Source organism: Trichoplusia ni, chromosome 11 (genome assembly GCF_003590095.1).
Source record: "Trichoplusia ni isolate ovarian cell line Hi5 chromosome 11, tn1, whole genome shotgun sequence".
Taxonomy (NCBI): domain Eukaryota; kingdom Metazoa; phylum Arthropoda; class Insecta; order Lepidoptera; family Noctuidae; genus Trichoplusia; species Trichoplusia ni.
The window spans coordinates 6,955,875-6,983,557 of NC_039488.1; the positions used below are offsets into that span (position 1 = coordinate 6,955,875).

The 27,683-nt window shown below is 39.3% G+C and overlaps 2 protein-coding genes across 2 annotated transcripts; both read right to left on the minus strand.

Moving 5' to 3' along the window:
• Positions 1–933: 933 nt before the first annotated feature.
• Positions 934–15,247, minus strand: LOC113498794 (transmembrane protease serine 9-like; the record flags this gene model as incomplete). The annotated part of the gene is made up of 22 exons (XM_026878939.1): positions 934–2,431; positions 2,631–2,709; positions 2,804–2,967; positions 3,092–3,387; positions 4,032–4,189; positions 4,655–4,818; positions 5,414–5,581; positions 5,720–5,798; positions 5,890–6,038; positions 6,163–6,431; positions 6,581–6,738; positions 7,916–8,022; positions 10,628–10,795; positions 10,934–11,012; positions 11,104–11,252; positions 11,377–11,645; positions 11,795–11,952; positions 13,153–13,259; positions 14,228–14,395; positions 14,534–14,612; positions 14,704–14,852; positions 14,977–15,247. Coding segments are annotated over 22 exons (4,653 nt in total), but the record flags the coding sequence as incomplete, so codon positions are not given.
• LOC113498671 lies at positions 15,248–27,683 on the minus strand. The gene is made up of 7 exons (XM_026878781.1): positions 27,076–27,683; positions 20,294–21,312; positions 19,736–19,866; positions 19,201–19,358; positions 18,667–18,707; positions 16,142–16,260; positions 15,248–15,552 (listed from the first exon to the last, which is right to left on the minus strand). Exons 2-7 carry the CDS (start codon positions 21,306–21,308, stop codon positions 15,391–15,393), a joined length of 1,626 nt encoding a protein of 541 aa, XP_026734582.1. The 5' UTR covers positions 21,309–21,312; positions 27,076–27,683; the 3' UTR covers positions 15,248–15,390.

The following is a 27,683-nucleotide window of genomic DNA, read 5'->3' on the forward strand; positions in this document are numbered from 1 at the left end:
CACGCCTAAACGGGTGGACCGATTTAATTGATTTTTGCTGTGGATGTAGCTTACATTCTGTATTAATACATAGACTATTTTTTTTTTCATACCTTAAGGGAAAGTAGTGATTTGCTATTCACTTTCAGGTGAGCGTGTCAAGTCGTAAACACTAGCAGTATTATAATTTTTGACTTTGCCATTTGAGCTTAAACTTTGATTTTGCAGCTCTAAAGTAGAACTTCAAAGGCACTAAAATTATATCATTTTGAAATTCTACCCATTTAACTATTCTAGCTTCATAGACGAGAACGATGAAAAGAAAGACAAATGAAAGCCGGATTTTGAAAGACTTGTTTATTTTAATATTCCGAAGCGATGTTCAAAACAATTTATATCTAAATATTTACATATATAATATACTAAACTGATACCATACAAATCTTTCAGTTAATTTTCATTTATACCTTCTTATTTACTGATCATTATTATAACATAATATATGTCTATACAAATAAAAGAACAACGTTTAAAATCGCTTGCATTTTTGAGAGACAAGGTCAAGTCACTTGCAAGTCGGACTCGCGAAACTGATTGATCCGTACGAATGGGCCAAAAAGTACGGAATCTAAAAAAAATAGAAAGCAATAATATACTTTCAGGTTATTTTGGTAACTGTCCTATATAATTATTAATTTAAAAAAAAAAAACAAAACAATGAAAAAATACAAGAATATGCAAAGATAATAGAAGTCTTTTTAATTATTTTCAGAATAATAGATTTCGGTTTTCATATTTCGGTTTTAATTTTGGCCACACTGATATTTTTGTGCTGAAACTTTTTGAGATGTCTACGGTAGTATAGTTACCGGCACGGATCTTGAGCGCTCTGTGGAAGAGTGGGGATCGTTTTGCGCATCGTAAAATAAAACGCCAATCAATTGTGCGTACTCGTCGTGTTGCGGTGCATGCAACTGCAGCAAACAACGAATTTCGACCAATCACGAGTGACGGCTTGACGTGATGCGCTGCGGGCAAATCACTGCACTTTAGTCCGCCCCGCGCCTCACTTCATACCGGAAAAGGGATACAAAAAATCACTTCTGCGCAGGTGAAGGTCAGCGCTCAAGATCCGTGCCGGTAACTATTACTTGATACGTCCCGATTTTAATGACTTGACTAATTCTTTATTGCTTTGGTTTAAATGATTTTATTAACTGTGAGAGATCACCACCGACATTCGTGTATACAAATTGTTTTGATTCTCCCGCTGGTTTCTGTACTCCTGGGAGGCTCTTGGCAGAGCCAGAAATTCCCTGGATGCCTCCGTTTATTGTTGTGCCGACGGGGGAAGCTCCTGTGGTGATAAACTTTTTGTCAGTTACGGTGGTGATGACTTCTTTACGTCCTAAATTTTTAGAAGCCACGTCGATCTTTCCAGCATTTCCATAATTGACGGTTCCCTGGATGCCTCCGTTTATTGCTGTGCCGATGGGGGAAGCTCCTGTGGTGATAACCTTTTTGTTAGTTACGGTGGTGATGACTTCTTTACGTCCTAAATTTTTAGAAGCCACGTCGATCTTTCCAGCATTTCCATAATTGACGGTTCCCTGGATGCCTCCGTTTATTGCTGTGCCGACGGGGGAAGCTCCTGTGGTGATAACCTTTTTGTTAGTTACGGTGGTGATGACTTCTTTACGTCCTACATTTTTAGAAGCCACGTCGATCTTTCCAGCATTTCCATAATTGACGGTTCCCTGGATGCCTCCGTTTATTGCTGTGCCGACGGGGGAAGCTCCTGTGGTGATAACCTTTTTGTTAGTTACGGTGGTGATGACTTCTTTACGTCCTAAATTTTTAGAAGCCACGTCGATCTTTCCAGCATTTCCATAATTGACGGTTCCCTGGATGCCTCCGTTTATTGCTGTGCCGACGGGGGAAGCTCCTGTGGTGATAACCTTTTTGTTAGTTACAGTGGTGATGACTTCTTTACGTCCAAAATTTTTAGAAGCCACGTCGATCTTTCCAGCATTTCCGTAATTGACGGTTCCCTGGATGCCTCCGTTTATTGCTGTGCCGACGGGGGAAGCTCCTGTGGTGATAACCTTTTTGTTAGTTACGGTGGTGATGACTTCTTTAAGTCCTGAATTTTTAGAAGCCACGTCGTTCTTTCCAGCATTTCCATAATTGAAGGTTCCCTGGACGCCTGAGGTCTTCGTGGTTCCTGTAATGCCCGTGGTGGTTGTGCCAGTGTTAAAGCCATTGGTGGTGATGGTCTCAACTGTTGTCGTGCTCTTGACAATTGGCTTTGTGGTGACTCGGCGTTGCGTCTCAGTGATTGTCGTCACTACGTATTCAGAGAAACGAACGCTTTCGATCTGTCCAATAGCCCATTCATACCACTCAATGTCGAATTTGTAAATACCAATCAGCTGTTTGCCGACTTCGCAGCCTGCCAGGAGAAATTAATTATTAGGTATTTTATTCAAAAGGTGGATTAAATTTGGATAAATTACTACCTATAACATTTTTACATGTTTGATCGATGCAGTCGGGTAAAAATTGCCCGAAGCTAACACTGCCGTACACTTGACAAATAGATTTAAGTATGTGTATACAAAAGTATCTAGAGACAGAAAGAGGATGCTTACCAGAGTCCCAAGAGTAAATGCCTCGTAATACGTAGTGAATGCCGTCTGTGGTGCAAGCAACAGCACTGCCGACATCCGCCTGGAACAGAAGATGGTTAAATGCACTCGATAATACTATAGATGTAACCGTGCGACCGTGTAGAATTAGTTAGGTAGACAGATACGCGTCTTACCTGGCAAAAGTTCTTATCGGGGTTGCTGGGCTGTCCGCAGGCGGTGCTCTTCGGATCATAAAGGTCGCGTAAGTAACTGTAGTCTCGGCTGATCCTGTTTGCGCATATTCCAGGGGCCAAGACGGACACGCCTATTCCGTGGATGACACTGCGTTCAAGGTGAGCTGCAAGTAGAGAAGGGTATGTGTTTACTCGTTAGTCGCAGACTCGAATCCCTTCTAAGATTAGAAGTGCTCCCGTACGCAGTAATAACCACACAAAACGACAAAAGTATTAAAAAATTCAAACCTTGCAGAACAGATTTTCCCCATCCAGTCACAATACATTTCCCAGGTTTGTTATAAACGACGTTGAAAGTTTCAGTTGATGCAGGGAGGCAAATCGGCGCGACATGCGGTGCAAGCTTTAAGTCCTCTGCGAGGACCAAAATGGCTGCGTCGTTCGATGAGAAACCCTCGATGAATCCAGGATGTCGTAGGATATGCTGGACCTTTACAATCTGGTGTGGAAGGGGCTCCTTTTTCCTAGATCCCTCTCCCAGTATCCATTCTCCGGTTTTGACGACCAGTTTTTCGGCGTCAAGGCTGTGGGGGGAAGGGGAGTTAGTACTTTAAGGCTTCGAGTGTTGTTTTGCAGTAGGTGGGGGAAGTGTTTGAGGATATTTTCAAAGGTTATTCTGTTATCCGGGACTGCTATGAAATTAAATGAACTATGAAATTAATTCTGATGATCGGATGTTATCAATACATTTTTTACAATTGACTTTTTTTAATTATTTGGAGTCGACAACGACTAACTGGACAACATAAGAAGAAACCATGAAATAAATGAGGAGCTAAAACCTCTTCATAAATCCAGACAATAAACTTTCGATCTAATTATGATTTCCTATGGTATATGAAAGAAAATTGGCAGTCACAGTTACAAAACTCGCTATCCTGTTAGAAGTCTAGACCACAATATGTATAAAGACCAAAGCATGCCAAATATGCGACGGTAGCTCGAAACCAAGATTAGGCATTATAATATTCCAGCCTTTATTATGAGTACTAGACAACTGATAAACATACTTTTATAAAATACATACATAATATAGATTAATTACAGCCGGATACAAACAAATAATGGAGCTCATTATTTGCAAATTAAGAAGTTTTAATTAAGTTGGTTAGCACTTTGATGAGGATTGGGAAACAAGGAAAATTATAGAAAAGAAGGGATTCCTTACCCTTGAACACAGTTTGCAGAGGTGATGACGACGTCAGGCCTAGCTATGACACCGCCGCAGAGCTGGGTATAGTTGGTCTGCAGCATGATGGTAGCCTGCCAGGGGATCTCGGCAAAGTCCACCTCCGAATCCTTATGGTTACCTTGCGGTAACTGGGGCTAATGGGACAAAACTGGGGATCAAAATCTATACCAGGAAGGTTGACAAAGGCCATTCTCATACGTTTTAGCGTTTCTAGGCAATGGGATTTTTGACAAAAAAAAATTAGTCCGCCAGATCGATTTGCAAAAAAATTGGATACGTTTTTTTTTATTTTAACTCGTACGACTGACGTCACATGACTTAACACATCATGAGATGTCACGTACCGAAACGATTTTAACTAGCAAGCGCTCTTACTTGCCCCCACTACAAATAATTTTAGCACCTTAAGTGCTTTTTATCTTCCACACTTTTAAATGACGTAATAAAATGAAAGATACGTATTCCACATTCTATGAAATCTGACTGTCGGTCTGAACAAATTTATATTATTAGCAACATCGACTTGGTCCTTTTTACATACTGGTCCCCAATTCTGCTATTTGCAGAATCTTCGTGACACCAGTTTTGCAGGTACTCACGTTTTGTACACCGCATTCGCCACTTCCTGAATATTTTTTTAGGAAGACTCTACGCATATATTTTGAGTTTTCCTTTTCGGAGACCAGGTCACTCCCCTGGTTCGGCTTCTGCTGGGTTGGTGTTGTCGTTTTGACTGATACTACACCAGTTTCGACATTTTTTTCTGTAAAAATGATTTATTATTACAATTTGGATGGACAGTGACTGTTGAGCTTGTTCTTTTGTTTGCGTATAAATGGCATAACATGTCACGATTTAATTATTCAAATCGTAGCATGAAACGCACATTTTTTTTTTCATCTTATTTTATTTACGGCGATTTTCTGTACAGAAACTGTCTCCCCGATGATTTATATAAATATTTTTTTGAAAATTAATACTTACACATAATCACTGGCCTTTTTTTTTGGTAAGGCGGGGGGGGGGGGAATCCTCATGAACACCCACTCCCTCGAGGGAGGAAATGGGTAGTGTTAGACTTTTACTGACTAAACCTGAACCACCGTGCTACGTCATCCGCGTTTTTGTGTCGGTGTATGGCAATGCGTTGCAATCCTTCATACACACATAATTACTGGCCCTCCACTGTGAGGATATTTTAACTTCACTGAGTTGCCACGTTATGGTAACCGTCTTTAGTTGACCCCCAAATAACGCATTGTATATAATGTACTTTAACTGTTACTGAAGAAGAACCCGCGTAATTTTTATTCTTCTTTGGAAGCTGACAAAATCGCGAAGGTCAAAAAGCAATTTACCATTTATTTTCTTAACTGTTGTTGTTCCAGGAACTCTGCTTTCCGTTGTGGTGCTCGTTGTAGTTGTGAACTTCGCGAAACGTTTGCTTTCGATCTGTCCGGTGGCCCATCTGAACCATTCGATGTCGACTGAGTTGAAACGGAAGATTGGGTTTTTGACTTGACATCCTGTCAAGAAGAATATGATATTAGGTCTTATAGAACACACGAGCCAAAATTTCCCAAACCAACACTTTAGTAAAATTGCCCAATTGTTTTTTGGGTAACCAATTGAGGAGCCTCTAGAAATAGAAAGAAGATGCTAACCAGAGTCCCAAGAGTAAACGCCTCGCAATACGTAGTGAATGCCGTCTGAGGTGCAAGCAATAGCACTGCCGACGTCCACCTGGAACAAAGAATGGTTAAATCCACTCGATAATATTATAAATGTAGCAGTTCGATGTGACATTGTTTAGGCAGACAGATACTCGTCTTACCTTGCAAATGTTGTGAGCAGGGTTGGTGGGCTGCCCACAGCCGGCGCTGAGCGGGTTCGAAAGGTCCCGTTGGCTGATCTTGTTCTTGCACTCTCCAGGGGCCAGAAGGGAGACGTCTATTCCGTGGATGATGCTGCCTTGAAGGTGAGCTGCAACAAGCAGAGAGAGGTTTGCGATTACTCGGTAGCCGCAGACTCAAATCCCGTCTCAGATTTGAAGTCCTCCCCTGTGCAATAATAGCCACACGAAACAACACCAATAAAAAACACTAACCTTGCAGAACAGATTTTCCCCATCCAGTCACAATACACTTCTCAGTCCGATTAAAAACGACATCGACAGTTTCAGTCGGTGGAGGGAGGCAGATCGGCGCGACATTCTGCGCAAGCCTTAGCTCTTCTGACAGAATCAAGATTGCTTGGTCGTTGTTAAAGGGATTCGTCAGGACCTGATCGACTTGAACGATCTGAAATGGAAGGGGCTCCTCCTCAACGCCCAGCTTCCATTCTCCGCCTTTGACGAGCAGGTTCTTGGTGTCGACGCTGCGGGGGGTAATATGGTGCGGTTAATGGTTTTGGTCTGGTAGTGAACTTTGCAGTAAGTTTGGGCTGTGTGTGAGGATATTTTTCCTAAGTTTATGATGGAATTCGGCTAAAAGGGATTTGAATGATGAGTGATAACGATCCCTTACCCTTTAACGCAGCTACCAGTGGTCATGACGACATTAGGCTGAACGATCGCACCGCCGCAGAGAAGGCTCTTGTCGGTCTTCAGCAGGATCATGGCCTGCCAGGGGATCTCGGCGAAGTCCAGCTCCAATTCTTTGCGATTACCGTAGGGTTTTTGGGGCTGATGGGAGAAAACTGGAATTTTAAATCCGTACCGGGATTGCTTTTGGGAGAAAGAATGTAGATGAAAATAAATCTTGTATTCAACTGTATTCAAACATATTCCCTACTCATTGAAATGAAACTTCTTTTACGGATTTCATCACGTCACGGGCAGACTGAGATGGCGTTCTTCTTGACAGAAGAACTAATTATCCAGGGCCGACCTACGCAGTATAAGCTCACTGCGTCTTGATGTCTTGCAGCGCTGCTCGTGGGTTGACCTTGAGTTTTTGTATTATTCCCTACAAGGAGTAGGGAATAATACACCGCTCAAAACTTCAAACTACCAAAAGAATCTTATCCATACTTTTATGGCCGCGAGCAAAAGAACCCTTTCTTCCGAAAGAGAGTTTTCAACTAAATTAAGTCAAGTCTTGTTTTGAAGCTTTGGCTTTAATTGCAATTCGTAATTTTTTGTCATTTGCCATCCAAATAATAGGGCTGATCTATACTAATATTATAAAGCTGAAGAGTTTGGTTGTTTGTTTTAACGCGCTTATCTCAGGAACTACTGTTTCGAATTGAAAAAATATTTTTGGGTTGAATAGACCATTTGTCAAGGAAGGCTATAGGCTATACACGGTGATTTTTTAGTCGACTTACAAAAGTAGCCCAGTTCATGTATCCGACGTAAAATACCCCTAGGCGCGATTTTTATTTTTTCATCATCAATAAGATAATAGGTACGAAAAAAAAATGAAACAAGTGAAATCTGAAACATACTCTTAAAAATGATAAAAACGCCGCCGCCCGCGACCCTCACCATTGTTACAAGGCTCGGACCGCGCTCGCAACAGAGCTGTGTTTTTAAAACTACGACTTGCATCATAATATTGAATAAAAATTGCATTTTAAATTTATTCAAATCTCATAATTACCTATTTTTTTATCATGAACGTGTTCTAGTCATTGGATACATGAACTGGGCTGCTTTTGTAAGACGACAAAAAAATCACGGTGTGTAACATCATGCTGCGACTAGGAGCCAAGATACAATGGAAAATGTGGAAAAAACGGGGAAAATAATTCATCTTTGAAGACTTCCCCTTGCGTGCGCTGCGAAAACGGTTCAAGATCTTCTGACCACGTGGACGAAGTCGCGGGCAACAGCTAGTATTATATAAATAGATACTCACGTATTGCAAACCGCATTTGCCATCGTCTCTATACTTTTTCAGGAAAACTCGGTATGTTGTAATATCCGTGACCCCGATTCTTCCCACCTCGGTCGTTACTTTTTTTTCTGTAAACATAATGTGAGATTGGAAATAAATAATTACATAAATAAATAAAATAAATTTAAAAAATAAATAAAACAGTTCACATTTCTTAGTACATGTACGAATACAAATGACTCAGATGTAAAACCAGTAAAAATATGTATCTTAATAGTTATAATCATAGGAGGTGAGTTAATCTACACCAAAACATAATAATGTACGAGAAGGATGGTCTAAAGATAATATAGGGACACCCGAACTAGGTTTGTTTTAAAAATGTTTCGGGTTATCAGTGCAGAAAAATATTGATTCATATTTTAATTGTAATTCTATCACATAATTGTATAATAACAGATTGAGCAGGACAAGCTGTCCTGAATGATTTAATTACGTTACCACTAATTATTATTATAATTTCTAAGCTAAACAGTTTATTGTAATATTTCTAGCAATTTTTCCGTATTTAAGTAATTGAGGGACTGCAGGTATTCTGTTACCATGTACATGTTTAGGTTTTTCTCCGATTTTTTTTCGGTTTCGTATTCTGTATCGATTTTGGAGTAGCTCGTGGCTAAGCGATAACCTCAGTAGTGAATCGAACACAGATTAAGCTATGCTTGAAGCGGTTGGTCCGTAGATGGGTGACCATCTTTGTCATAATGAGTTCCTCCATGTATACACAGTGATTTTTTAGTCGTCTTACAAAAGCAGCCCAGTTCATGTATCCAATGACTAGAACACGTTCATGATAAAAAAGAGGTATTTATGAGATTTGAATAAATTTAAAATGCAATTTTTATTCAATATTATGATGCAATTCGTAGTTTTTTAGAAACACACAGCCTTGTAACAATGGTGAGGGGCGCGGGCGGCGGCGTTTTTATCATTTTTAAGAGTATATTTCAGATTTCTCTTGTTTAATTTTTCTTCGTACTTATTATCTTAGTTGATGATAAAAAAATAATAATCGCGCATATAAGTCGGATACATGAACTGGGCAACCTTTGTAAGACGGCTAAAAAATCACCGTGTATATGACAGTCGTTACAGTTAGTCAGAAGCTTGAAAGTCTAACCAAGGGGTATCCTGTTGCCTAGGTAAATGGGTTGGGGAGGTCAGTCGCTCCTTGTAAAGCACAGGGGGCTTAGACAAAGTAACAATTTAAAAACGATAAAGAAGTTCGACAAGATTCAACTGTATGGGATTGACATAAGCCGCGTTAAATCACGTGGTCAATCGTCATCGTTATCGCAAGTTGGTAGACAATGTAATAATTCATAACGAAACGAATCGTCATCGCGTTTGTTCCATATAAATGCGTAGACAAGCAGCACTTTCTGTGTTCGTTATTGTCGCGATCGTGATCGACAAAAAAGATAACAAAACGAACGTTCAAACGTTGTAGTTATCCATACAAAATGGCCGGATTTTATTGACCAGCTGATTTTAGATCTCAAGTGTTTACGTATATTTAAGTTTTTTCCTTGCAAATCGAGTCGAGCCGTCATTTTTATTTTTTCAATGGTTTTTGCAGATTATTATTGCGTTGGGAGGCGGATCTTGTTGGATCGTTTCGATAGTAATATAATAAATATTTATATTAATTATTTATTTCTAAAAAAGTAACTAATTAAATCTCTTTTTCCAATACTTGGGTATGATTATGATATTTATTTTTCTAAAATATTTAATGCTCAGTAGTAATAAGATAAAAATTATTTTTTATATTATTAAATTTGCATTATTTGTACTCATGTCTATGAATGATAAAAGCCTTTTGGTAAACGTTCTCTAATTTAACTTTATTTAACCAATTTATGTCGAGTTGGTTATAGTTGGTACCTACTTAAATATTTTTTCGAAAAATAAGGTCATAAAGAAGTTTCACTTCTTACCTTTGTGCACTAGTACACACACATTTCATTTTTTAATAGAAAAGAATATTATTCTTATCATATCAAATAATTCTTATAATCAAACAAATCTAATCATAATATAAAACTGCATGGTTAACAAACTTCATTGAATGTTTATGTAAAATGAAACTGCGCGGACAGCGGTGACAGCAAAATGTTCGATACCATAAAAAATATTTCTGTTTTTAACGAATGTTCGATTCGTCACAACGATCATGACAACAGAGTTACATTGGCTAGGAAATGATTGTCGTTATCTCACAGACGATGTCGAAATTCGGTATCGTTTCGCTACAAAGCGATGTGTCTAAGCCCCCTGGTACTTAGCCGAATCCGGTTAGACTGGAAACCGACCCCAACATAGTTGGGAAAAGGCTAGGCCGATGATTCTGTATAGAATTTATGATTAAAACAATGAAATGAGAAAACAATGATGAAAAAAGACATTAGTAAATTTCGATTTTTAGACATTGTTACGCAATGGAACGACTTCATTTGAAGGCAGATGAAACGCAAAGAGCTGCAGGGATGCTGCAAGCGGGAAGGAGTCAATCTCAGGTATTTGGAGAAGAAAATTCAGTTGTTTAAATAACAAGCTGTTTGGAGTCCCGCTCCAGGTTCTTAGCCGATTACAGTCGCTAAAGAAAAGGCCGCGTAATTTTCATTCTTCTTTGGAAGCTGACAAAATCGCGAAGGTCAAAAAGCAATTTACCATTTATTTTCTTAACTGTTGTTGTTCCAGGAACTCTGCTTTCCGTTGTGGTGCTCGTCGTACTTGTGAACTTCGCAAAACGTTTGCTTTCGATCTGTCCGGTGGCCCATCTGAACCATTCGATGTCGACTGAGTTGAAACGGAAGATTGGGTTTTTGACTTGACAGCCTGTCAAGAAGAATATGATATTAGGTCTTATAGAACACACGAGCCAAAATTTCCCAAACCAACACTTTAGTAAAATTGCCCAATTGTTTTTTGGGTAACCAATTGAGGAGCCTCTAGAAATAGAAAGAAGATGCTAACCAGAGTCCCAAGAGTAAACGCCTCGCAATACGTAGTGAATGCCGTCTGAGGTGCAAGCAATAGCACTGCCGACGTCCACCTGGAACAAAGAATGGTTAAATCCACTCGATAATATTATAAATGTAGCAGTTCGATGTGACATTGTTTAGGCAGACAGATACTCGTCTTACCTTGCAAATGTTGTGAGCAGGGTTGGTGGGCTGCCCACAGCCGGCGCTGAGCGGGTTCGAAAGGTCCCGTTGGCTGATCTTGTTCTTGCACTCTCCAGGGGCCAGAAGGGAGACGTCTATTCCGTGGATGATGCTGCCTTGAAGGTGAGCTGCAACAAGCAGAGAGAGGTTTGCGATTACTCGGTAGCCGCTGACTCAAATCTCGTCTCAGATTTGAAGTCCTCGTCTGTGCAATAATAGCCACACGAAACAACACCAATAAAAAACACTAACCTTGCAGAACAGATTTTCCCCATCCAGTCACAATACACTTCTCAGTCCGATTAAAAACGACATCGACAGTTTCAGTCGGTGGAGGGAGGCAGATCGGCGCGACATTCTGCGCAAGCCTTAGCTCTTCTGACAGAATCAAGATTGCTTGGTCGTTGTTAAAGGGATTCGTCAGGACCTGATCGACTTGAACGATCTGGAATGGAAGGGGCTCCTCCTCAACGCCCAGCTTCCATTCTCCGCCTTTGACAAGCAGGTTCTTGGTGTCGACGCTGCGGGGGGTAATATGGTGCGGTTAATGGTTTTGGTCTGGTAGTGAACTTTGCAGTAAGTTTGGGCTGTGTGTGAGGATATTTTTCCTAAGTTTATGATGGAATTCGGCTAAAAGGGATTTGAATGATGAGTGATAACGATCTCTTACTCTTTAACGCAGCTACCAGTGGTCATGACGACATTAGGCTGAACGATCGCACCGCCGCAGAGAAGGCTCTTGTCGGTCTTCAGAAGGATCATGGCCTGCCAGGGGATCTCGGCGAAGTCCAGCTCCAATTCTTTGCGATTACCGTAGGGTTTTTGGGGCTGATGGGAGAAAACTGGAGATTTAAATCCATACCGGGTTTGGTTTTGGGAGAAAGAATGTAGATGAAAATAAATCTTGTATTCAACTGTATTCAAACATATTCCCTACTCATTGAAATGAAACTTCTTTTACGGATTTCATCACGTCACGGGCAGACTGAGATGGCGTTCTTCTTGTTAGAAGATGTTGCTCGTTCTACCTTCATATTTTAACTTATTATCCGGGGCCGACCTACGCAGTATAAGCTCACTGCGTCTTGATGTCTTGCAGCGCTGCTCGTGGGTTGGCCTTGAGTTTTTGTATTATTCCCTACAAGGAGTAGGGAATAATACACCGCTCAAAACTTCAAACTACCAAAAAGAATCTTATCCATACTTTTATGGCCGCGAGCAAAAGAATCCTTTCTTCCGAAAGAGAGTTTTCAACTAAATTAAGTCAAGTCTTGTTTTGAAGCTTTGGCTTTAATTGCAATTCGTAATTTTTTGTCATTTGCCATCCAAATAATAGGGCTGATTTATACTAATATTATAAAGCTGAAGAGTTTGGTTGTTTGTTTTAACGCGCTCATCTCAGGAACTACTGTTTCGAATTGAAAAAATATTTTTGGGTTGAATAGACCATTTGTCAAGGAAGGCTATAGGCTATACACGGTGATTTTTTAGTCGACTTACAAAAGTAGCCCAGTTCATGTATCCGACGTAAAATACCCCTAGGCGCGATTTTTATTTTTTCATCATCAACTAAGATAATAGGTACGAAAAAAAATGAAACCAGTGAAATCTGAAACATACTCTTAAAAATGATAAAAACGCCGCCGCCCGCGACCCTCACCATTGTTACAAGGCTCGGACCGCGCTCGCAACAGAGCTGTGTTTTTAAAACTACGACTTGCATCATAATATTGAATAAAAATTGCATTTTAAATTTATTCGAATCTCATAATTACTTTTTATCATGAACGTGTTCTAGTCATTGGATACATGAACTGGGCTCCTTTTGTAAGACGACAAAAAAATCACGGTGTGTAACATCATGCTGCGACTAGGAGCCAAGATACAATGGAAAGTGTGGAAAAAACGGGGAAAATAATTCATCTTTGAAGGCTTCCCCTTGCGTGCGCTGCGAAAACGGTTCAAGATCTTCTGACCACGTGGACGAAGTCGCGGGCAACAACTAGTATTATATAAATAGATACTCACGTATTGCAAACCGCATTTGCCATCGTCTCTATACTTTTTCAGGAAAACTCGGTATGTTGTAATATCCGTGACCCCGATTCTTCCCACCTCGGTCTTTACTTTTTTTTCTGTAAACATAATGTGAGATTGGAAATAAATAAATTTAAAAAATAAATAAAACAGTTCACATTTCTTAGTACATGTACGAATACAAATGACTCAGATGTAAAACCAGTAAAAATATCTTAATAGTTATAATCATAGGAGGTGAGTTAATCTACACCAAAACATAATAATATACGAGAAGGGTGGTCTAAGGAACTGGTCCACGTAACAATGTCTCATATAATATATAATAGTCAAATTGATTTTACACACATACTTGCAATAGTTCTGCATCTACTTTGGATTCTTCATGTCTGTTCTCCCATAGAGCAGAGGTGAATGATCCCTAGTAGATGCCCCATCACTTTGTAGATTAAAGTTCTCAAGAAGGCCTCTGCACGTTGGACCTGTGTCCCCGTTCACGCCTTTAAAAAGGACCTGGTCTCTTCACATGAAGTTAACCCGTGAATGAAAAGAGATACGAGAAGGATGGTCTAAATATAATATAGGGACCACCCGAACCAGGTTTATTTTAAACCTGTGTTTCGGGTTAACACAGCAGAAAAATGATTGATGGATATTTTAATTGTAATTCTATCACATAATTGTATAATAACAGACTAAGCAGGACAAGCTGTTCTGAATGATTTAATTACATCCCATACTTATTATTATACTTTCTAAGCTTAAAACAATGAAATGAGAAAACAATGATAAAAAAGGCATTAGTAAATTTGGATTTTCAGACACTGTTACGCAATGGAACGACTTCATTTGAAGGCAGATGAAACGCAAAGAGCTGCAGGGATGCTGCAAGCGGGAAGGAGTCAATCTCAGGTATTTGGAGAAGAAAATTCAGTTGTTTAAATAACAAGCTGTTTGGAGTCCCGCTCCAGGTTCTTAGCCGATTACAGTCGCTAAAGAAAAGGCCGCGTAATTTTCATTCTTCTTTGGAAGCTGACAAAATCGCGAAGGTCAAAAAGCAATTTACCATTTATTTTCTTAACTGTTGTTGTTCCAGGAACTCTGCTTTCCGTTGTGGTGCTCGTCGTAGTTGTGAACTTCGCGAAACGTTTGCTTTCGATCTGTCCGGTGGCCCATCTGAACCATTCAATGTCGACTGAGTTGAAACGGAAGATTGTGTTTTTGACTTGACATCCTGTCAAGAAAAATATGATATTAGGTCTTATAGAACACACGAGCCAAAATTTCCCAAACCAACACTTTAGTAAAATTGCCCAATTGTTTTTTGGGTAACCAATTGAGGAGCCTCTAGAAATAGAAAGAAGATGCTAACCAGAGTCCCAAGAGTAAACGCCTCGCAATACGTAGTGAATGCCGTCTGAGGTGCAAGCAATAGCACTGCCGACGTCCACCTGGAACAAAGAATGGTTAAATCCACTCGATAATATTATAAATGTAGCAGTTCGATGTGACATTGTTTAGGCAGACAGATACTCGTCTTACCTTGCAAATGTTGTGAGCAGGGTTGGTGGGCTGCCCACAGCCGGCGCTGAGCGGGTTCGAAAGGTCCCGTTGGCTGATCTTGTTCTTGCACTCTCCAGGGGCCAGAAGGGAGACGTCTATTCCGTGGATGATGCTGCCTTGAAGGTGAGCTGCAACAAGCAGAGAGAGGTTTGCAATTACTCGGTAGCCGCAGACTCAAATCCCGTCTCAGATTTGAAGTCCTCCCCTGTGCAATAATAGCCACACGAAACAACACCAATAAAAAACACTAACCTTGCAGAACAGATTTTCCCCATCCAGTCACAATACACTTCTCAGTCCGATTAAAAACGACATCGACAGTTTCAGTCGGTGGAGGGAGGCAGATCGGCGCGACATTCTGCGCAAGCCTTAGCTCTTCTGACAGAATCAAGATTGCTTGGTCGTTGTTAAAGGGATTCGTCAGGACCTGATCGACTTGAACGATCTGGAATGGAAGGGGCTCCTCCTCAACGCCCAGCTTCCATTCTCCGCCTTTGACGAGCAGGTTCTTGGTGTTGACGCTGCGGGGGGTAATATGGTGCGGTTAATGGTTTTGGTCTGGTAGTGAACTTTGCAGTAAGTTTGGGCTGTGTGTGAGGATATTTTTCCTAAGTTTATGATGGAATTCGGCTAAAAGGGATTTGAATGATGAGTGATAACGATCCCTTACCCTTTAACGCAGCTACCAGTGGTCATGACGACATTAGGCTGAACGATCGCACCGCCGCAGAGAAGGCTCTTGTCGGTCTTCAGCAGGATCATGGCCTGCCAGGGGATCTCGGCGAAGTCCAGCTCCAATTCTTTGCGATTACCGTAGGGTTTTTGGGGCTGATGGGAGAAAACTGGAATTTTAAATCCGTACCGGGATTGGTTTTGGGAGAAAGAATGTAGATGAAAATAAATCTTGTATTCAACTGTATTCAAACATATTCCCTACTCATTGAAATGAAACTTCTTTTACGGATTTTATCACGTCACGGGCAGACTGAGATGGCGTTCTTCTTGACAGAAGAACTAATTATCCAGGGCCGACCTACGCAGTATAAGCTCACTGTGTCTTGATGTCTTTCAGAGCTGCTTGTGGGTTTGGCTTTGAGTTTTTGTACTATTCCCTACAAGGAGTACTTAGGGAATAATACACCGCTCAAAACTTTAAACTACCAAAAATAATTTTAGCCATATTTTTATGGCGGTGAGCAAAATGAACCCTTTCTGCCGAAAGAAGAGTTTCGCATAAATTAAACCGAGTCTTTTTTTTATGTAGCCTGCTTTAGATCCCACTGCTGGGCAAAGGCCTCCCCCTTTCTCTTCCACACTTCTCTGTTTTGTGCAAGTTCCGGCCGAGTCTTATTTTAAAGAAATATATTCTGGAGATTTGCCATCCAAATGATAGGGCTGATATTACATAGATACTCACGTATTGCAAACCACATGTGCCATCACCTGTGTACTTTTCCAAGTAAACTCTGTATCTTGTTTCCGATTCTACAAGTTCTTCCTCTTCGGTCGTTATCCTTTCGATCGTTATGTTTTTATCTGTTAAGAAAAAGTTTATTCAAAATTTTCTAGAGGTAACCATACTATACTAAGGCCATCGAGACGAGATAAAAAACGTAAACTTAACGTAAACAAGCGGACCGTTACTGAGTTACGTTGCTATAGCGAGGGATTGTTATCCCTGTCCTTATTACTCGTACGCGCATATTATATGGCGTGAGTTGGTCGTTGACAGCTGCCATTATGTGTTTCGTGGTACAAGAAAGCAGTCAGTACGGCAGTTGTCAACATTTGGTCCGCCATGTTGTGAACAAGTTTATCTTTGTCAAAATTCGAACTTCAGAATATTTTATTCAAATAACAATGTTGTGATCCCCTAAAAATTTGTTTGCATTCTTTATCTCGTCTCGTTGGCCTTAGGTACTATTCTCGTATCATCATCGGCCTAGCCTTTTCCCAACTATGTTGGGGTCGGCTACCAGTCCAACCGGTTTCAGCTGAGTACCTGTGTTTTACAAGGAGCGACTGCCTATCTGACCTCCTCAACCCAGTTACCTGGGCAACACGACACCCCTTGGTTAGACTGGCTGTCAGACTTTTTCAAGCTTCTGACTACCTGTAACGACTGTCAAAGATGTAGGAATAACAGCCGGGACCCACAATTTAACGTGCCTTCCGAAACACGGAGGAACTCGCTATGACAAGGATGGTCACCCATCTACGGACCAACCGCGTCAAGCATAGATGGGTGACCATCTTTGTCATAGCGAGTTCCTTACTATACTCGTATATGATGGCGCAATTTTGCTTGCGACTCTCTTAAAAATACACGCAATGTTTCTTGTGTAAGTTAAATTGTAGTCAAGCTTGCAGGCAGGGCAGGTGAAAAAGTATGTAAAAGATGATATGAGAAAAAGTCCTTTCCTCGCTCTCTAGAATATATTTCCAGTAGTTATTAGGAAAAAAAATCTGTTTTTATATTATAAAAGTGATATTTTGTAATATTTCATTTTATATCTTCAGCTTCTAAGGCTGTTACAGATGTAGAATGGAGAGGCCGCGTTAATGCATCGTGGTCTAAAAAGAGGCGGTTGCAATTGCTCACAGTTTATAATGCAATTTACTAATTCAGGCTTATTTAATTGACATAAGTTGGTGTCATGAGCCAAATAGATACAAAAAATATGCACATTTCATGACATAAGATGTAATAATCACACACAATCATACAAAACATAGTTTAGGTTTAGTCTTTTTCAGTAGGCAAAGCGTGTGTGTGATCAACGAATGCTTGTCCTGAGTCTGGGTGTCTTTGTGCATGTAACTTAAAAGTTTGTGAAACCCCAACGACACAAATGCTTGTCTTACGCGGAGATCGAACCCGCGACACTTCGCGGTCAGTAGGTTTGGCGTGGTGATCTCAACTATTTTAAAATAGTTTTTATTTATGTACATGCTCAACAGCGAGGCGCTATAATGGCAACATCATAAATGTCATGTGTTAGTACATACATATATATGTATAATGATGATATTCTAGCCGTTGCAGACATTTTGAAAAGAGTGTTATGGAGTTTCTTGCCGGTTCTTCTCCATAAGAATGACACTTTGGAACCGTGCAACTAGAGTCAGTAATATAACGTTTTAAAAGTGCCTGAGAAACGGAATATTTGAAATAAAAACTCTTTGATTTTGATGTTGTGGGCTATCTATATTATTACCACATGCATAATACCTTGATTGCAATTCCTGTAAGCCAGGATCTACAATGAAACCAACGAAAACCACCGAAACACTTAAATTCGGTGTGTCCCAGGGGAAACAATTAACAGCCTTGGAGCCCGCAACGAAATTAATCAGAAATAGTAAAAAGGAGGAGTAAGAAAAAATGTTCCACTTCCCTCCATAGCAAGCGGGAGACAAAGGAAGAAATAGCTAGTTCTAGTACCTGGTTTAATCAATATTTGCTTTTGTACTCCAGAAATGATTTCTGATTATCTTGAACGAAAGGTATTTGTTTAAATCCAGAGAAAGCACCGTAACCATTTTGTGAGAAAGCGTTAGCGACTAGAATGGAACCATTCTTTGAAACACGTTAAGGAAAGCGCTCAAGTCGGTCACTAAGGCCTGATTCGCACGGGAGCTTTTTTAACGCGTGTTAAAAAAGCGTTCAAATAGAACAAATGCATTTCCAAGTATTTGTTCATACGTCCGCGCTTTCAAAACGCGACGCTTTTTTATCGAGTAGTGTTGCATTTTGAGCGCTGGGCGTTGGGCGCTAAAGGGAATAGTCGTATGAACATGTGCATTTGTTCTATTTGAACGCTTTTTTAACGCGCGCTAAAAAAGCTCCCGTGCGAATGATGCCTTAAAAGTATTTTTTGCTCTTGTTAGTGCTGAAAGCGTTTCGTCCGATGGACGCAAAGGCACCCTATTGATACGTACTGCGCTCTATATAGTAGCCGGGCGTTGGTGTCGTTTCAGGGCTGAAAACATACTTTAGTTGTTATAAGTAATAACTAATATAATATAATATTGGACAACATTCACGCAACGCCATCTAGTCTCAAATTAAGCAGAGCTTGTGTTATGAGTACTAGACAACTGATAAATATGCTTACATATTTCTAAATACATACATAATATAGATAAATTACACCCAGACATGGAACAAATGATCGTGCTCATCACGCAAACATTTGTCCTGGGTGGGAATCGAACCCACGACGTCCAGTATAGCAGTCAGGGCCACTAACCACTAGACTAACAGGCTAGTCAAATATATGCGAAACATCAGTCGACTAATGATCCAGTATTTTTTTAGAGTCCGTCAGACAGATTTCCCAAAAATACTCCATTCGAACAAAAAATGAAGGGTAACAGTAAAATAAAATAGCGTGTGACGTCATTTACCAGTACGCTTTTGACAAGCAAGTGATGTTACTAGCATAACTTAGTCAAAAACGATAAGAAACTTACAAATACTCCGTGGTAGGGGGTCTGTCTGTGACATTCCATGGTTTCTCCCCGAAAATATTGGGTACCCATTTCCCGATCACGTTGACTGGCCACGGGTCAATGTAGAAGGGATCTCGACAACATTTTCCGATGTTACCTGATTCGGGGTCTTTGCAGTCCTGTTCGAAAAAGGTATATAATATTATGAAAGTAGTTATGGGCGCAGGATAGGATTTAATGAAATATTATTTTAGAATAATAATATAATCATTAGAAGTTAGAATTCATATTTTATGTCCGTTAAATTTTAATGTTAAGATTTTATCCTAACATGAGGTCCTGTAATTATTTAAAAATCCGCTTATTATTATTCCATAATTGCTATTGAATTTATTTAGATTTTTAATTTTTCTTTAAAATATTTAATAGTTAAGTACCTATATTTGTATTAATGTGCAGATAGGTTTTTCATGTGGCCTTTATGTAAATCTAAAATGCAAGTGTTGTGGCCTTACACTATTAAATTACGAAACAATGAAAAAATAGTAATACTTACAGTAAGAGGCACTCGGTAAGTTTGTTGATGTTTAGTGAGGACAACAGAGGTGTTTGAGATAACTCCCCCCGCGGTACAGAACTCGATGGGTGTGCATTTAAGGGCAGCAGAGCAGCCAACGGGCACGTGGACTAATTGAAGAAGAGATGAGGATTTAGAACACTTTAGTCAAAAGAAGAATAAAAAGCTGTATTTAGAAAAGCGAGGATATTTTTTTTTCGAAATTCAACTTTAGTAAAATAAATTCTCTCGGTAGTGAAAGGACGGTTTACAAAAGTACGACAGATAGATTTCCAAAAAATATTGAATAAGTATTTTTCCTTATGACTCGGGATACAGAAAATCTGTGTGACGTCACTTACCAGTACGCTTTTTACTAGCAAGTGATGTTACTAGCCCCCATTACCATACATTTCAACTTCTTAAGTGCTTCTAAAATGAAATTATGAGATAATTTTTTAAATACGTATTCAATTTTTTGTTGAACCTGACTAACGTGGATTTTTTTTGTCAAATATCCTATTGTAGATTGAGACAAGACATGAGACAGGTTATTACCGGATCTGAAGACAGTTCTAACACCGGAAGTGTAGACTTCTGTGTTATCGCTTCCGGTCGAGAAAGCATCCGTTTCGAATTCGGTTCGGCTCTTTGTCTTGGAGACTGTGCTATCGATATTAAGTTTAGGGGTAACGGTTGACCCAAAACCTGTGCTGGTGGTTGAGGCAAACTTTTTGGAACCGAAAGACGATCCAGATGCTCCGAATTGAATGCTACCCAACCCTGAGGAACCTCGGTTTTCGGAACCGAAGGAGGTTTTAGTAGCTTGGGTTGAACCAGAGGATGTCTTGGTTGTCTGGGTTGAATCAAAGGACGTCTTGGTAACTTTTGTTGAACCAAAAGATGTCTTGGTAGCCAGGTTTGAACCAAATCCTGAGTTTGAGGCCTGGTTCGAGCCAAATCCTGTAGCGCCGAACTTGTTCTGGTTGGTGACTGATCCTGACTGGCTGACGAGGCCCTGATTGCCGGTGTAAGTGGTGGATCCCACTACGAGGGTACCCTGGAGGTTGCCCTGAGGAGCGCCCTTAAGGGAAGGAGTCTCGAATCCAGCCTTTCCGTTCAGGAACTGGTTGGTTGTGATGTCAATTTTTGATTGGCCGCTGCCGAAGTTTAAGCCAGGGTTGGCGGCCAGGCCGACGCCTCCAGAGCCACTGCTAGAACTTGACGTATAACTGGTGGAAGTCTTGCTGATTTTGCTGAAAGACCCGCCACCAATACCGCCAGCCTTGAAAGGCGAGTTCAGTTGGTTTGTCCCCTGGAAACCTGTCTTTGATACGCCGGCTTTAGCAGCTTCGTCAAGAACTTGGAGGTTTCCGAACTTTTCAACGACTGCTCCATTCACTTTCTTGATGCTAGCACAGCCTTTTTCTGAGGAGCACCCTTCGACGATTTCCTCTGTGCGGACTACAGTCTTGGGCTTAGATTGAAAGGTTCGGGAAAATTCTATGGTCTGGGGGTGAGCGGTGGCCGCTACAACCAGCACAGCAACCACTATTGAGAATAGTGGCTTCATGATTCTGAAACGAGGACATTTGGTATTAGTTGAGTATGTCGTAAGACTCTGTAAGATGAACTAAATGCAGAAGGCGGATTACCGGGTGTCGTGACGCAAATTGAGGGATTTTTGAAAAAGTAAAAAACTTGCATACATACAAACTTTTGTGCTTATAATAATATGGTTATTAGTAGGATCATGTTCCACCAAAGGACTATTTACATATCAATTACAAAATTAAGCATCTATATGAACAACGAATGACTCACTAGATAAAATAGCAACTGCATAATGAATTAATTTGTTGGATGAACAAACAATGTCAAAGTAAAGGGATTACTTCTATTTCCGGGGTTCTGTACCCGTAAAAACGGAACAAGACGTCCGTTTGACACCTGGGCCCCAATTCCGCCATTTAAAATGGCCGATAAATGAATAGGAAATAAGATTCAATTTACGCTGTGCGTATTCTCCTAAAGCATTTTGCCTACAGAAAAATTCCGTAAAGTGGAATTGGGGTCCAGGCTGTTTTTCATTAAGTAAACACTGATAGCTAAATACTTAAAATAGGGTATTCGACTAAAAAAACTCTGAGAAGTCCGTCAGACAGGTTTCCCAAAAATATTGAATAGGTATTTTCATTTTATCACATCATTTAAAAGTTATGAATATTAAAAGCACTGCGAAAATAAAGCGTACTGGTAAGTGAAATCACTCCAGATTTTATTTCGCTGTATCCGGGTCAATTTTCTATGTTGAGGCATCCATTGAGGATAATGACGCCCGATACGTTTACTACTAGAGCAACCATCCATTGACAAAAAACAAAAATGAAAATTCTTTTGCTTTCATTTAAGTAAAATGTAATTATTTCGTAATGTATATACACGGTGATTTTTTAGTCGTCTTACAAAAGAAGCCCAGTTCATGTATCCGACGTAAAATACCTAGGCGCGATTATTATTTTTTTATCATCAACTAAGATATTAGGTACGAAGAAAAATGAAACAAGAGAAATCTGAAATTTACTCTTAAAAATGATAAAAACGCCGCCACTCGCGCCCCTCACCATTGTTACAAGGCTCGGACCGCGCTCGCAACAGAGCTGTGTTTTTAAAACTACGAATTGCATCATAATATTGAATAAAAATTGCATTTTAAATGACTGGGCTGCTTTTGTAAGATGACTAAAAAATCATGGTGTATATTAGATAGGTATATTTATTGCGTATTACTTTTTCTCCTCAAATTTTATCCTCAACGAATACCTCAACATTATAGATTGACCCATCCCCTTAATTTTTGTTTCCAAATTGAAATCTGTCTAACGGACTGAACAGTTTCTTTTGTCAAATAACCTATTAGTAGAATAGGCTACCAATAAATACAAAAACGCGGATGACGTAGCACGGTGGTTCAGGTTTAGTCAGTAAGAGTCTGACACTACCCGTTTCCTCCCCCGAGGGAGTGGGGATCCAAGAAGATTGGCCCGCCTTACCAAGAAAAACGATACTTACAAATTAATTTGTACTTGTAAAGTTTTTTCTTTAGCTTATTTACGTGGAACCCTGTGTTGCGAGTCGGATTCGCACTTGGCCGGTTATTTTTATCTACAGACGTCAGACGGACAGACGTGTTTAGACTATAATAATAAGTCCCAGTCTAAAAAAAATGTAATTTGCATATGTTTAAATGTTTCCCAATTGTGTGCGGATTATAAAAATCTTTTATTAGCAATGATACTCGTTCATTTTATGAGGGGCCTGCAGTGGGACAGTTACAGGCTGGTGTTATTAACAGCTTCGGTAATGGCGCCCCAACGTGGGGCACATCACCGACCGCGCTAAGATCACCTTTTTATTTTTAATAAAAAAGTAGTAATAGAATAAACAATAAACTCATCATTGGCCTAGCCTTTTCCCAACTATGTTGGGGTCGGCTACCAGTCCACCCGGTTTCAGCTAAGTACCAGTGTTTTACAAGGAGCGACTGCCTATCTGACCACCTCAACCCAGTTACCTGGGCAACACGATACCCCTTGGTTAGACTGGCTGTCAGACTTTTTTCAGCTTCTGATTATCTGTAACGACTGTCAAAGATGTAGGAATAACAGCCGGGACCCACAATTTAACGTGCCTTTCGAAACACGGAGGAACTCGTTATGACAAAGATGGTCACCCATCCACGGACCAACCGCGTCAGCTTAACCTGTGATCGAATCACTTGTGCGGTTATAGCTTAGCCACGAGCTCCTCCGATAATTATATGTAACTATTATAATATATATATATAAATATATATATATATTATATATTATATATATATACATCTATATATATATTTATATATATATATATATATATATATATATATATCATCATTGGCCTAGCCTTTTCCCAACTATGTTGGGGTCGGCTACCAGTCCAACCGGTTTCAGCTAAGTACCAGTGTTTTACAAGGAGCGACTGCCTATCTGACCTCCTTAACCCAGTTACCTGGGCAACACGATACCCCTTGGTTAGACTGGCTGTCAGATTTTTTCAAGCTTCTGACTACCTGTAACGACTGTCAAAGATGTAGGAATAACAGCCGGGACCCACAATTTAACGTGCCTTCCGAAACACGGAGGAACTCGTTATGACAAAGATGGTCACCCATCTACAGACCAACCGTGTCAAGCATAGCTTAACCTGTGATCGTATCACTTATGCGGTTATAGCTTAGTCACGAGCTCCTCTATATATATATATATATATATATATATATAATAAATATATATATATATATATACATATATATATATAATATATATAATATATACTTAATATCTAATCGTATAAAATGACTTTTTTTTTGTTAAAACGTTGCTATGTTAAATCGATTTATATTGAAATTCGAATCTTGAGAATAAATTTACATTATAATTAAGTGTATTAAGTTGAAGTTATCGTATTTTTAATTAGGATAAGTTTTTTATACTTTTTACAAGACAAGCTAAATAAGCAAAGTTGCATGATATTTCACAATATATTATTATTAAGTACATATTTGAATTGTTTTCTTCGCGTTTTAATCTATGCTAATATAATTCTATCTCGCTTTCAAGCCAAAACTACGGAACCGATTACAATGGAATTTGGTACACAGATAGTCTAGAGCATAGGACATAGGGCTTTTGTCTTGAAAAAAGAGTTTTAATAATTATGAAACTTTTAAAATTAACCTACGGTTGTGAAATTATGCATAAACGTTGTTTTATTGAAACAATGAAATATGAGCAGAGCTGATTCCGGGTATTTTGATTTTTGACGACCTCTGTGGTCGAGTGGCGTACGCACCGGTTTCAAGGTGTCGCTAGCTCTGAGGTCCCGGGTTCGATCCCCGGTCGGGTCAATGTAAGAATTAACATTTCTACATTGGCTCGGGTTTGGGTGTTTGTGGTACCTTCGTTGTATCTGAATTCCATAACACAAGTGCCTTAGCAACTTACTTTGGGTTCAGAACAATGTATGTGATGTTCTCCGCATTTATACACAGATTGATCGAAATTAAATATTATCTGACAGATATCTATACTTCTATCTATACTAATATATAAAGCTGAAGAGTTTGTTTGTTTGTTTGTTTGAACGCGCTAATCTCAGGAACTACTGGTTCGATTTGAAAAATTCTTTTTGTGTTGAATAGACCATTTATCAAGGAAGGCTATAGGCTATATAACATCACGCTGCGACTAATAGGAGCGAAGATATAATGGAAAATCTGGAAAAGACGGGGAAAATTCTAACCACGTGGACGAAGTCGCGGGCAACAGCTAGTACTAATATATAAAGCTGAAGAGATTGTTTGTTTGAACGCGCTAATCTCAGAAACAACTGGTCCAAATTTAAAAATTATTTTTGTGTTGAATAGACCATTCATCGAGGAAGGTTTTAGGCTATATACCATCATGCTGCGACTAGTAGGAGCGAAGATACAGTGAAAAAAAAAACGGGGAAAATTATTCATCTTTGAGGGCTTTAAGATCTTCTAACCACGTGGACGAAGTCGCGGGCAACAGTTAGTTTGATAATAAAAGCGAAGCTTACCTTTCCTTATTTAAGTTGACTTTATATTTCGCGTATATATTTATAGTTAGGGGTCATTAGGGTCAAACTGACATTTAAATGAGCAAACTAGTTTTAAAGATTACACCTGCTATGTCAAGGTCGCTAAATTGTTTGTTTGTTTAAAAAAAAACACTTTTTCAAATAAAAAATTAATATGTCTGTCGCCATGTCGCCGGGGTTTTCAAACATTCAAGTCACGTGCACAAAGACACCCAGACTCGGGACAAGCTTTCGTGGATCACACAAACGCTTGTCCTACGTGGTTTAAACTTTCGCTTGTGTGATGTTACTATGCCGAGTTTTTGAATCGTTGACAATAAGACATCTTCCGAATAGTGATTTGTCCGTTGGAAAAGAGAAATAAAACTATTTTTTCAAGAGAATTTCAAGATCAAAAACTTTTTATACCCGACTAACTGTTACCCGCGGGCCCTCCCGCTACTAATGTAAAATAATCCCACGGGAACATAAAATTAGGATGAAAACTATCCAATGTGTTAATCCAGGTTATAAACTACCTGTGTATCAAATTTCGTCAAAATAAGATCAGTGGTTTTTGCGTGAAGGAGTGACAAACATCCATCCATAAGAACACACTTTCGCTTTTATAAAAACCGACATAATTTGATCGTGAATTATGCTAATATACAAATATTAATAGGTTGTGTCTTGCGACCGTTTTAAAATGGTTCATTAATTTAAAGAACCTACACCATCATATAGTATTTAGCGAGTTTATGTAAAACTAGCTTCTGCCCTCGGCTTAAATCGCGTAGGTGTAATTTTCCCACGTTTTTATACACTCACTTTTCTTGTTTGTTTGTCGTTCCGGTTAGATTTTTGTAAGTTAATTTCCCGATAACCTAGCAGGCTAAAATTTTCATCGTAGCAATGCAATTTACTGAATAATTTGAATGGAGTGGTATTTAATAGCGTGGCTTTTCAGATTTTTTTTTTCGTATTATTTCTGCATGTGAGCTGCCGTTTTGGATAGAGTTTTTTGCCGGTTCTTCTCCATAAGAATTACATTTTGCAACCGTGCACCTAGAGTCATTACTGTAAAGTTTTGAAAGTGCCTGGAAAACGGCCTAGAAAAAACAAAATTGAAAGCTTTCATTTCAAGAGAGCTTTTAATTTTGTTTTTGACACCAAACTTGTGGGTACTTTTAAACAGCGTTTAATAAGAACTGTTTAAATGATTTCATAAAGGTGGGTATCTATTACTAGCTGTTGCCCGCGACTTCGTTCCCGTGGGTCGAAGATATAAGTTACGATTTAGGTATACCAGCCCGTTTTTTTTTTCACATTTTCCATTGTATCTTAGCTCCTATTAGTCGTATCGTGATGGTTTATAGCCTAAAGCCTTCCTCGATGAATGGTCTATTCAACACAAAAATATTTTTTCAATTTGGACCAGTTCTTCCTGAGATTAGCGCGTTCAAACAAACAAACAAACTCTTCAGTTTTATATATTAGTATAGATATAGATTTTTAATGTTTATTAGGTACCTCAGGACCTCGAACACGATGAATTGAATTTACTTATTCCTTTTTAATTTAACGTAAAATAGCCGTCATTACAATCCGCAATAATTTCATAACTTTATCTCAGTATTTTTTATTTTAATTGTGTTCTATATTATAGTACTTTAAAAATATTAATTATACATACATACCTCGTTTTCTCTAAAGTCTTATATCTTAAACTTGTAACACTTTATTAACACTCGAAATAACTTTTCATATTTGTAAGTTTATTAATATTTGTAACATTATATTCTACACAATTTTGTAACAAAGTATGATCCGAACGCAGACGCTACAGCTGGCTTGACACATCTGTGAATCCACTCTCAGTTTTATACTTAAATTGATTGTTTTTTAGGGATCCGTACCGAAAGGGTAAAAACCTGTATAGTAGTTTTATATGTCAGTCTATCTGTCGTTGGTTGTCCGTGATCTGACTTGAATGTACGGATAGCCGAGTGGTGTAGATCATGTCAAAGCTACCGTGCGCGTCGTGTTGCGAGTTCGATCCCCGCGTAGGACAAGCATTTGTGTAATACACTGATTCTTGATCGAATTCTGGGTTACTGATTTTAATGTTTATGTAACAAGCATGAAATATTAGGATGCTTACTGCAGGAGCCATTTTTAGACTATAATAAGATAATATAATGTTTTCTTTATAACAATAAATGCAAAGAAAAAGAATGTCACACTGATATTATATGTGCGAAAGTATGCATTTGTTACCTCTTGACGCTTAAACGGCTGGACCGAT

Coding starts and splice junctions, on each gene's coding strand:
- LOC113498671 (XM_026878781.1), bottom strand. CDS start 21,308: ATGAAGCCACTATTCTCAATAGTGGTTGCTGTGCTGGTTGTAGCGGCC. Junction 19,867..20,293: donor TAGAACTGTCTTCAGATCCG/GTAATAACCTGT, acceptor TTCTTCAATTAG/TCCACGTGCCCGTTGGCTGC. Junction 18,708..19,200: donor CCCCCTACCACGGAGTATTT/GTAAGTTTCTTA, acceptor GTATGTTTTCAG/CCCTGAAACGACACCAACGC.